Source organism: Nilaparvata lugens, chromosome 5 (assembly GCF_014356525.2).
Source record: "Nilaparvata lugens isolate BPH chromosome 5, ASM1435652v1, whole genome shotgun sequence".
Taxonomy (NCBI): Eukaryota; Metazoa; Arthropoda; class Insecta; order Hemiptera; family Delphacidae; genus Nilaparvata; species Nilaparvata lugens.
The window spans coordinates 2,717,032-2,729,639 of NC_052508.1; the positions used below are offsets into that span (position 1 = coordinate 2,717,032).

General features: G+C 33.6%; 1 protein-coding gene across 1 annotated transcript; it reads left to right on the forward strand.

Annotated features, from left to right (window-relative positions):
* Positions 1–50: 50 nt before the first annotated feature.
* Positions 51–5,763, forward strand: LOC111064516. Its single transcript, XM_022352266.2, has 3 exons — positions 51–402; positions 697–853; positions 2,727–5,763. Exons 2-3 carry the CDS (start codon positions 792–794, stop codon positions 3,439–3,441), a joined length of 777 nt encoding a protein of 258 aa, XP_022207958.1. The 5' UTR covers positions 51–402; positions 697–791; the 3' UTR covers positions 3,442–5,763.
* The last annotated feature ends 6,845 nt before the right edge of the window (positions 5,764–12,608 follow it).

A 12,608-nucleotide genomic window follows, 5' to 3' on the forward strand; every position in this document is an offset into this window, starting at 1 on the left:
GTTCATTTGTAAATAATGTCATGACTCAGCTTCAAGCCAGCTGTCACACAAAGGAGCAGACTACATAATATTTCCATTTTAGTTTTTTCCAGACACTATCAAAAATTATAACTTAATATTACATTGAATTCTTTTATATCTTTTTTCAATCTATGAAATTGTTATTATTTCATCGGCTGTAGTTTTTTGAAACGTAATTTTTTTCTATACTTGCCCTCGACTGTAAAAGCAATACTGTAATCGTGATGGCAGTGACTCATGGAAGAAGATGCAAGAACAAGAACCAACAAAAATAATAGCGTTTCTTTCAGGAAGATGAATTTGCAATTGAGAGAATATTAATTACGCATTTATTTACTACATGTGAATTTTTGTTTGAAACCTTCTCCATATTACTAACAGGTAAGAATCAAACATTGAGATAATTTTTTAGAAGTTTAGATCTATTTTTTACAGATGTTTATAAGAACAATATTTTTCTGAAGGTTATAATTTTAGTCTAAATCCTAATTTTTCTATTTTCAAGCTATATTTTTTGGTATATGAAAATAATTGTATGGAATTTACTATTAACAGTCCATTTATATTCTGTTTACATTAAAATTTGTCAAATTTACTTAGTAGTTTTCCTGTAGCCTACATTATAGTCCAAATTTATGGTGGCTCATAAGGTTAACTAATTGTATATTTTTACAGAGATTATTTCGTCTTTGGGAAAAACGTGCCCAAAATTGAACCGTGAAAGCAGGAAGTTGATTCTGTAACCTTATTGTACATGGCCAAAACACACTATGTCTGAACAGACATTGAACTTACCAGCTAGCCTTGAAAGGCTGGAGATAGGACCAAAAAGGTAAATTTCAGTGCATAACCTATCTATTTATTTAATAATAACTTATCTGTGATTTTTAAATACTTTTTAACATTGGTAGATCTGAGTCCAGGCTAGAGAGACTCTTGATCGAGTTGATTATTCGCTTGATTGTATTTGATTTAATTTTCTCATAATATTTTTATTAATAATATATATGTTGTAGATTGTATATGACTCAGGTTACATATCATAACTTGATATCCAGTCCTTTTAAAGTAAATTATATTTAAAAATATTTTTGGAGAAAATTCTAAGTTTAATCATAGAAAAACAATAGCGTAAGTCGTAAGTAGATATCCCATGGTATAGGGCGTTTATGTCGCTACTTTTACTGTTATCTCAAGCCGATTACTGTCGATTATTGTCAATTTTTACTGTTTTGTTGGGTAAGAGTGTATGAACGGCACAATTTGAAAGACTACCAGCGTCACACAGCTGCATGGGAAAGACTACGTGAACTATCGGCTTGGGATAACAGTAAAAGTTGCGACATGAACGCCCTATACCTTGGGATATCTACTTATGCTATCGTTTCTCTATGGTTTAATCTAGTGATATTCTGATTCAAACAATACTGAAAACTGGACTCAAAATTACGGGAAGGAACAGTTATATTTAAGTTAAAATAAATCCATTAGTGACATAGATGTTAGCTTGTTACTATGATAAAACAATTAAAAACTCACTGTTTATTAGGCCTATTGTTTGATGAAATAATGCCCAAATTATCCTAGACTTGATGTGGGAAATGATTGCATCCTTCAATTTTGTTATCACCTTTCATGTAAAGGATCATTTATCACTTTACGGTGCTGTAATGATTGAAAGCATAAGCTTTTGGATACTCTATCCCAATATTAGACATAATGCAGCATCCACATGTTGGTCCAATAAAGGTCAATGTCAGCGCAGTCTGTGGATGGGTGGTAGCCAACGCTGGCTACCGCTGGCCTTCATTGGGCAGTTGTCACATAGCAGGCTGGGCCAACATGTAGATGCGGCATTACATAGAATATCGGAACCGAGTTTCGCTCTGGTGTACAAAAGCATAGAAAATTCATTACTAAAGAGGAAATTATAATATATTTATAGTTTATACCGAAAGGTTCCATCTGATCACAGTGGATTGAAATTAATTCCCAGTGGAATGCAAAAAATCTCACACAGGCCCTGTTGCACAAAAGCCGGTTAAATTTTAATCCTGATTAATTTCACGTAAATCAAATCAGAGAAGACCATTTTAAAAAGTAAGCTTTTCTGATTGGTTCTCCTGAATTAATCAGGATTAAAATTTGATCGTCTCTTGTTCAGCTGTTTCACCAAGGATGAATAATTCTTATCCCTTTAATGTCCTTCAGCGAGTTTTCCCAGGAATGAGACCTAGTACAATCGATTTTTTATATTATAAACCTACTAAATTTCGTGAGAATCGTTAATCATTTTCGAAATCCGGTGACATACAGACATAAATATAAACATGTAAACAGAAATTGCTCGTTTAATAGTATAGGATATAGGATGTAATAATAAACTGGTTAATTCTCAATTATCTCAAAGTGAAATCTTAGCCAGCATACATATAAAGTGGTTATCATCGCAGGCAGACCCATCTTATTACATAATTTTATAAATTTAATGAAGCTTAATAGTGCAAATTTTAATTTGATTTTGTTTTCAAGGTTGTATATTTTTGTTCTGTTTTCATGATTTGTAATATTGTAATCTTTATGAAAAAAGACATCAATGAGAGCAATCGTCATAATTAGTCTGGTACAAGTCTATGGGTTCTGTCTAAGAATCATTGCTAAGAAAACTATGATTCTAGTGAGTGATTCGAATTATTCTGTTACAGAACGGACCCGAAATGTAAACGAAACAGCGCCGACTTGAAGCGTCGCCCGGAAGACGACCTCGACCCCGAGTCAGTGTTGGAGTCACTGTCTCTGTCGGGCGCAGAGTGCACCTCGGAGACATGTCACTGCAACAAGCGCCGTCACCCGGAGGACAACGTGTTGCGCAAGACATTCAAGCGGCCTGTGCTGCAGAGGAGTCGGCTGGGCAACTCGAGGAAGGTGTTGCGGGACCCAGTGCTGAGGCTGGTGGACGGCACCGCGAGCGGCAAACTGGCTGCTGCTTCGTCGTCGGCTGCGGGACCCAAGATAGGGATGGCTAGTGCTGGTGAGCGGCTGCTGCCCAAACGCGGCATCGACCTGGGCAAAACAGGTGGCAAGGTTCTGGGCTCCGCGACTCCTAGCGAGCATCAGACTGATTTCCGGTGTTTGGTGAGTGGTAGCAGTTCACCTCTGTTCGACGACAGCGATGAGTTCAGTCGTCCCTCCTACCTCCGAGTGCAACCTCCCAGGCTGCCTCCCACTGCCGCCGCCTCCTCCTCCTCCTCATCTTCCTCTGCCTCCGCTCCCGCCCCCCAGACGCCATCTTGCTCTGTCCAAGCGCGCCAATCGATGAACTGTGATGATACCAATATCGACGAGCTGGCCAGCTATTTCGACCTGTTTGTACATATCCCCAAGAAAATGTCGCACATGGCTGAGATGATGTATATTTAACACCTTCCCAAAAATGGCATAATTTATTATCCTATCCACTGTTTATTCTCTAAATTAATCTTCTATTTTTATATACATGGTATATAGTTTGAAACGTTCATTTTCTAAATCAATCTTTCATTTTTTATACGCATGGTATATAGTTTGAAAGGTTTACTTTCTAAATTTATATTTAATATTGTTTGTATTTGAATGTCATTGAAGTGATTACTATTTATGTACGTTTACTAATCGTACTCAAGATGTAACTAACATTTTTGTGGCAATAGTGGATATTGCTGTAGTTCACATTAATTAATGATGATATATTGCTCTATGAGAAACTCTTGAAATTTTGGAATAAGGACCACGATCTCTATTATTTCTATACAGAGTATGCACTCTTAAAATTTTTATTTTCTAAATCAATATTTAGTTTTGTATTAATGAATGATTTTATAACCAACTACAGATTGCTGTTATTAGGTAGCCTATATTTACTAATTTCACTCAGATTGTAACGAACATTTCTGTAGTATAGCTATTATTGAATATAACTACTGTATTACTCTTTAAAATACTTGAAATTTATTTGGTATTTTTTAATACGGACCAATTAATACATGTAATTTAAATTACAGATGTCTAAGAAAATAAACTTTCAATTCTGTCAACTATTATGTGAACTAGCTTTGTGTGGACTAATATAATATGTATTAAGAAATAGAAATAAAAATTAAAAATCCAAGTACCTTTATTTTAAATTTTCTCTACTCAACATGTTTCAACAGTAATGTAATTATCAAGTGAGTCTGTTACTGTTGAAACATTTTGTGAGTGAAAAATTTAAAAAAGGATACTTAGATTTTTTATTTCTATTTCTTGATAATTCATTAATAGTAGCCCTAACAAATAAAAGGTATATTATAGATACCCAATTTCTTGCAAAATGTTGCCCTTGTTGGCCTAATAACAGTGAAAAATAATTTTCATTTCAACATTATAGTTTTATGATAAGTGAATCATTATTATCGGCTTGCTAAAATTGATTGAAGTCTATTAGAATTTCAAAACGTTTTGTTTAGATTAGTCTACTCGGTATTTTCTTTATATTTTCACCTGAACGTTTTCTACTCAAGTGTGCTTGTTTTCAAAATTTGGTGTAAATAATTGAGGCTGTGTTCAATTTTCCAGCAGATGGGTGAAATTTAATATTCCAAAAGTTTACAATATATCTAATATTGTTTCGGCAAGAATTTTTTTTCATTATCTGTGGGAGTGTTGAATAATAATTGTTTTATTATTTCAAAATTACCCTTACCTGATTGTAATTTTCCGTAGAGAATGGTAGACTTTGTTTAATTTGGAAATGTGATGCTAAACAAAACTAAATTTCCGACGTAGAAATCCATACACATTTCATCCACTATTTCGTTTAAGGATTACTCTATTCACAATAAATTGGTTACTATATTATGAAAGTATTATCTACTGTAGTAATAGATTGAATTATAGTCATATATGTTATGCAAGTTAAATTTATTGGAAAAAGGTTAGTTGAATAAAAAATCGCAAAGGTGGCTCAGCACCTCATCTCAGAAATAGCTAATACGATAACAAGAGTGGGTGTGAAATTTGCATAGCAATTAAGTAGCATTTATTTTGAACAGATTGTAAAAATATAAAATGTAAAAGATTGTCTCCCTAACTGATCTGTGCAAAAATCTTTTTAGAAGTGTCACTGGAGTAGTATTTCCATGTAATATTATTCTATTTTTTAGAGAATATTCAGGTTGATATTTGAATGATGATTCTATACTTTGTCTTTTTTTTTTGTTTGTAAAACGTATTATACAATCATTAGAGAATATTTTTAATTATATTAAACTTTCACCAATAGGTAATTCACATCTCAACTTTTCACAATAATTCAGCCCTGATGAAAAATGTTGCATCATGAACTCCATCTCACTTACATACTTTGCAAAAGGCAGCCATCCTTAAGTTACATAACATGAAACTGATTGAATTATGATTAAATTAATACAATTATCTACCATAAATTGATGAATATTGTGTTGAAATTTTTCTAAGTTAGTCTTAATTTGTCATTATCAAACTAATATTAAGATTGTTATTCTCCAAAAACGTAAGTTATTCGGTTTTTCATAAATATTTGTATCATGTTTCGGATATTACAATTCATAAATTGATGTCATGTGGTAGACACTTTGGTAATTGTGTTTTCAATACAAAATATCCTATGTATTTATTTGTCTACGGAAAATTGTGTGTAAAATATGTAATTAACAAATTTGGATCGTTAAAAGTTGTTATCTTCAATTTGGTATTTTTATTTTCCGATATCTCACCATTCACTTGCTCCAAATATTTGATATGCTAAGGAATTCTGTTATGAGCTTTTCCAGTATTTTGCTTGCTCATTAGAAAAACTTTGAAAGCTAAATTTGTGATTCTAAAGAAATCTATAGTAAAATAGGATTTCATCTACTGATGAAATATTAACTGGATTTACTCTATAGTACTGTACAACAATTAACAAGAATTTTTCATTGTCCACAACAATTATTTACTTTCCTTGCCCTATTACCATAGGTAAGGAAAGTATTGCTTTCCGAAAAAAATTAAGGTACCTCAATTTCTAAATGTCTATACGTTTCAAGGTCCCCTGAATCCAAACAAGTGGTTTTTGGGTATTGGTCTGTATGTGTGTGTGTGTATGAGTTTGTGCGTCTGTGTACACGATATCTCATCTCCCAATTAAGGGAATGACTTGAAATTTGAAACTTAAGGTCCTTACACTATAAGGATCCGACACGAACAATTTCGATCAAATGCAATTTAAAATGGCGAAAATGTTAAAAACAGGGTTTTTCGCGATTTTCTCGAAAACGGCTCCAACGATTTTGATCAAATTTATACCTGAAATAGTCATTGATAAGCTCTATCAACTGATACAAGTCACATATCTGTGAAAATTCCAGGAGCTCCGCCCCATCTATGCAAAATTTGATTTTAGATTCCCAATTATCAGGCTTCAGATACAATTAAAACAAAAAAAATCCAAGTGGAAAAGATTGAGCATGAAAATCTCTACAATTAATGTTCAGTAACATTTTCATCTAAAATGAGCTCGAAATTAGAGAAAATGTTATTTCAATTGCAAACTGTTGATTCTATTAGATCATTCACTATGAAGAGATAGCAGATCTCGTGTGTATCGAGCGTTATTGTACTGTCACCAGCTGGCTCAGATCTTGAATAGTAAACTAGTATGCACGGGAACACTAGCGTCAGGTGATCAATTTTCATAACGGCAAGGAAAGTTGTGTGAGTGCGCCACACCAGATTTTTTTCTCTCTTTCAAATATTTTGAACAACTTTATTATTCAAATCTGGTTTCAGGAGGATGATGAAAAACTTTATATCACCTTAGTAGAAGACACTATTATGAGATTCACATTAAACCATCAGCTTTTGTTGAATGGAAATAATTCATGTTATTTCAAAGAATGCTGACAGTTTAAAGTGAACCTATCTCCAGTCAGTCTGATGGATTCAACATTGAAGCACAATCAATGATTTACATTATAGTATTTATTTGATGATAATAATATGAAAGTCTCGTCATTCAAGATTAAATTTGATAAACCTCTGTTTGATCAAATGGAATGGAAATCTCATTGTTCACAATGTCTCCAATATTGTTTGTGTATGTGCATCATTTTCAATATTTATTTGAAAGCCGGATCTCTCTTCTCTCTAGCTCTTCATATAGTTACTATAAATAAGTTGGACTGAATTTTGCTGGCTAAGTGAGAGTCAACATTGCACATGCACAACTTTCAATAAGAGTCGCACGATTTTTATGCTCGGCATTAGTATTCGGGCTGGCAAAGCAAAGCAGTGTGTGTGTGTGTCTTATTAGTAGTAGCCCTATGGCACCGCCACCCGCCACACACTGTCACCAATAACTCACTTGCACTGTTTGGTTGCACATTCAACGATATGGTACCTACAGTAAATTTCACTTTGATCTGTCAGCATTGGTGTTTTCATAAGGAAAGCTGACAGTATCAGATTCACTTGAAACGTTCAGCGTATGTTTAATGGGCAGCAGTGTTGCTGCTTACCCGGAATTCTGATAGTTTAAGTGAATCCCAGTGGGCTACGTGCTGAGAAAGCAAGCGGGTCCCGTTTCATGGAGCAATCGCATTATCACATGGCTGTCAGTGTCAGGTGACAACTGAATTTCAACTAACTCCCAACTTTGAGTGCACTTTCTTCTGAGTATTCTAGTAGGGTAACCTTCTCGGCGATTCCATTTCAATTTCAGATTGAATGTTCCCTGCACTCACTTGAGACCGATTTTCCTTTACTTTGAAAATTGCTTGTCTGGAATAGGATATATTACATCAGAATACTGTGTCTACTTATTTGAAATTTTGGGCTGATTGGTTATTAATTGAGATTGATTGTTGGGAATGATAGTCATTGAATGACAATGTTGAACCTATTTGTTTTAATTTTTGAAATTTTCACACATTTACTATCCATGTTGACCCGTTACACATCGAGTTCTATTAAGTAGGTTACTGTGTGGTGAGAAACATTATTTACAAACATTACACAATAATAAATTGGAATTTTACGTTGGTTACAAAAAAAGGTTAAAACGATAGTCCTAGTTGATGGGGGAGTTCATTTTGTTTTTGATGTGTAGATAGGAATATAGAGGGTATATTATAACAATATAGACTACATGGGAATGTATAGCCTAAGATGATCACCTCCTACCATCACCCACGCACAACCAAGAAACTCTGTTGTGGGCATCATCCACAACGAAACATGTATTAGGCGAAGTCGCCCTATATTATAGGAGCGCAAGAAATAATCAGTCTTGATACTTACTAATCAACATGTTGATTGATCAAACAGTAACTATATAATGCTCACCTATTAATAAACTATAAACCGCATCAAGTTATCATAGTAGGGAACATCCAGTTCCTCAATTTGACTAGCAAATTGAGAAAATGATTTAAATCTTTATTCAAAATAATGAATGGAATATTATAGGTACTCAAATAGGCTTTGAGACTTATAAATTATAAGAATAAGGCATTCTAAAATTTCTCAATACTTCCATTAGATATTATTATATAGCTTGGTAGGTTCTAGATATTTTTACCACAATACTTACTATACTTAAATTGGAGGCAGAACAAAAAGGTTCTACATGCTAATAATTTTTCACATCATTGGATATTGGATCACATCAAATATTGGATAGTACAGTAAATAATATATTGATCATTTTATATCCAATTTATTTTATTACTATAAATTCCTATACTATATACTATACTATTACTATAGATTCCATCTGTAAATGTTTTAGATAGAATTTTCTAATGCAATAGTGAATATAGGATTATATGTGTTATTCACCTTCTACAATAATTTCTCACTAAACCACTTAATCATGTTTTGTCCAATCATAGCATTCTGTACATACTATTGAAGTGCACATATATAGTGAATAATGTCTTTGAAACTGCTTCTCCACTAACGTTGAAGAGGAAACACATCTGAACTTTGCGGCTGATTATTCAATAAGATGAGGAGGAATCAGGAAATGTAGGTAGCATTGTTGAACCTATCATTATCACTGCATCGAACACTTTCATCGTTGTTATTCCTGTTTAGTTGCAGACACTTAATGAGCTGAGATCGGAAATAACTAGATCTCTCATTTATACTGGGCGTCTTTACCTTCCATCAATCTTGATTCAATATTTTCGCTTTCGAAAATACCAGTATTTTTGAGCAGCTAATCAGAATTGATGAAAGTGGAATTGTCAGTTTCAAGTACCAATATCAATTTATTTTGGAAATAAGAGATTATCAAGATCTAGAATTAGTTCGGCTGTTTTGTATGAGATTTGACTGTCACTGTAATTTCAATACATTTTTTTAGGTAGCCTAATCAAAGTTATGCAATCAATATACCTGTTAAATAATGTACTATGAACTGACGTATAATATAATAATAAGCTTCTCAAGATTACAGATAAAGTACTGTACCATATACAGGGTGATTCACGAGGATATGCGGTAACTTTGAGAGCTCATTCTATATGTAAAAATAATGAAAAAAACTTATATAAACATAGGTCCGGAAATGTTTCGTTAGCGAGTTATACAGGGTTAAAGATTTCGCCTGGATTTCAGTTCCGCTGAGTAAATGAAGACTCTCTGAAATTCTGGGAAGTTAAATTTAGGGGCAAATGCCATTGTTTCTTATGGTTTTTTACCTGAAAAATTGATTAGAACAGGTCCCAGAACTGGAAGATGAGTAGTTTTTGAGTAATCCAGTGTAAAATGCAAAAACATTGAGTAAAAAAACACAATTTTTACATTTGACCAGCAATCGCTTTGTTATTTTACCAATAAACTGATCAAATTTCAGAACAAAACTTGTAGAAAATTTAATTCTAAACAAAACGGTATGATTAAAGTATACAGAAAGTGAACAGATAATCGATTAAAGGAAGTTTTATTGAAAACAGAACAACACACGTTTTTCATTTGGCCGACAATAACTCTGTTGATTTCTTATTAAGATCTGTAAAAAGTTAATGATTTTTACTTAAATTTAACACCTTGATTTTTTTACTAAAATTTCAAAATAAAATAATATTAAAACACAGTTTTAAAATAAAGAAATAAACATAAACAACAAACATAAATAATAAAAAAAATACACATGTTGAGCGGATAATTTGTTTTTCATAAGTTGGCACTACAATAACAGCTGATCAACAATGATGTGATTTGAAATGTAGAATTTTAATTCCTTGAGAGGTAACAACTGAGTTTTAGTCCACGTGTGTATTGTTCTGTTCGTCGTATTGAATTGTAGTCCGTGTTAGCATTGTTTTGTCCATAGTAATTATTAAATTGTTGGAGTAGTAATGCCATACTTATTTTCAACTGAAGAATACGCCGAAATGGTGTTTATTTACGGTGTATGTGAAGGCAATGCTACAATCGCTGTGGAAGAATACAGACAACGTTACCCTTATCGTAGAATTCCAAATGCTAGAACCATTATTTCTACATTTCGTACGTTACGGGAAACAGGATCACTTCCAAGCGTAAAGATCCAGTCTGACCGCCCTCGCCAACATGATGTTAATGTAGAAGAAAACATTATTGCTGCTGTTGAACGTAGTCCAGGTATTAGTACAAGATGTATTTCAAAGCGGTTTAGGGTTTCACAAAGTAAAGTTTGGAGAACACTTAATAAGAACAACCTTTATCCCTACCATAAACAAAAAGTACAGCATTTACAACCAGGAGACAATGAACATCGCTTGGAGTACTGCAATTGGTTAGTCAATCATCGTCAACTCTTCAAGTACATTTTATTTACCGATGAGTCACAGTTCACTCGTGATGGTATCAACAATTTACGAAACCAACATTCATGGGCAGAAGGGAACCCTCATGCAACAATTGAACGTAACTTTCAATACCGTTTTAACATTAATGTATGGTGTGGTGTTATTGATGATAAGCTAATTGGACCGTTTATTTTTCTAGAGCGCTTAACAGGTCAGGCGTACTTATAGTTTCTTCAAGAAGAATTACCGACATTGCTGGAAGATGTTCCTCTTGCAACGCGACGCAAGATGTACTTCCAGCATGATGGCGCACCGCCACATTTTTCAAATGATGTTTCCACCTATCTAAATCATCAGTTCCCAAATAAATGGATCGGTCGTGGTGGTCCTATACACTGGCCACCAAGGTCACCAGATCATACGCCATTGGACTTCTGCATATGGGGATGGATGAAAGATCATGTTTACGAGGTCAAAGTAAATTCCCGTGAGGCGTTACTTGATCGAATTAATGAAGCCTTTGTGCAGTTAAAGGAGAGCCCCGTAGAACTACGAAAAGCAACAAGAGCAATTCTTAAACGAGCAGAAAGATGCATTGAAGTTAATGGCAACATTTTTGAGCATTTACTGTAATTTTATTGCATAACTTTACATTACAGTTTTCAATAAAACTTCCTTTAATCGATTATCTGTTCACTTTCTGTATACTTTAATCATACCGTTTTGTTTAGAATTAAATTTTCTACAAGTTTTGTTCTGAAATTTGATCAGTTTATTGGTAAAATAACAAAGCGATTGCTGGCCAAATGTAAAAATTGTGTTTTTTTACTCAATGTTTTTGCATTTTACACTGGATTACTCAAAAACTACTCATCTTACAGTTCTGGGACCTGTTCTAATCAATTTTTCAGGTAAAAAACCATAAGAAACAATGGCATTCGCCCCTGAATTTAACTTCCCAGAATTTCAGAGAGTCTTCATTTACTCAGCGGAACTGAAATCCAGGCGAAATCTTTAACCCTGTATAACTCGCTAACGAAACATTTCCGGACCTATGTTTATATAAGTTTTTTTCATTATTTTTACATATTGAATGAGCTCTCAAAGTTACCGCATATCCTCGTGAATCACCCTGTATATCAGACACTTATATAAACTAGTGACCCCCTGGGCTGGAGAACTCGCTCAAGTATTTACTGTTGTATTGTAATCTTTGAAACCCGCAACTTTTAATTATACAGAGTTGGTGGAATTCATGAAAACAGTTAAATATTCCTTTCACAAGAATAATTTGACAGGAGGTTTGTTGGGGGATCCTATTTGAAGTGAAACTCTTCAAAAATTACTCTGTGGCTTCAACATTTTTGTCCCTCATATGAATACAAATTTATATTAATTTTTAAATAAGAAGGTGGTCATGTGATACATGATTTAGATACATAGTTCTAAGAAGAAATAAATGGCGAAAACCGCCCATTGATATCTCAACCAGTTTGTTGATGTAAAGGTTGTAAATTATTATGTTATATATTAACCAGCTGAAATCATGTGTCAGCGCATGAAGGTCTCTCTGTGTGATAGCTTCCAAATAGCCTCAGCTGATGTTATGAATGAATAAATGGAAAAACAGATGTGATTGCATGCAATGAATTCTTTAGCTGACTAAATGATAAATCAAAACATTTTTTTTTCATATGCACTTTCAATTCCTGTTATATCCTGAAAAAGGAAGAAGGAGTGAGTCAATTTTGATGT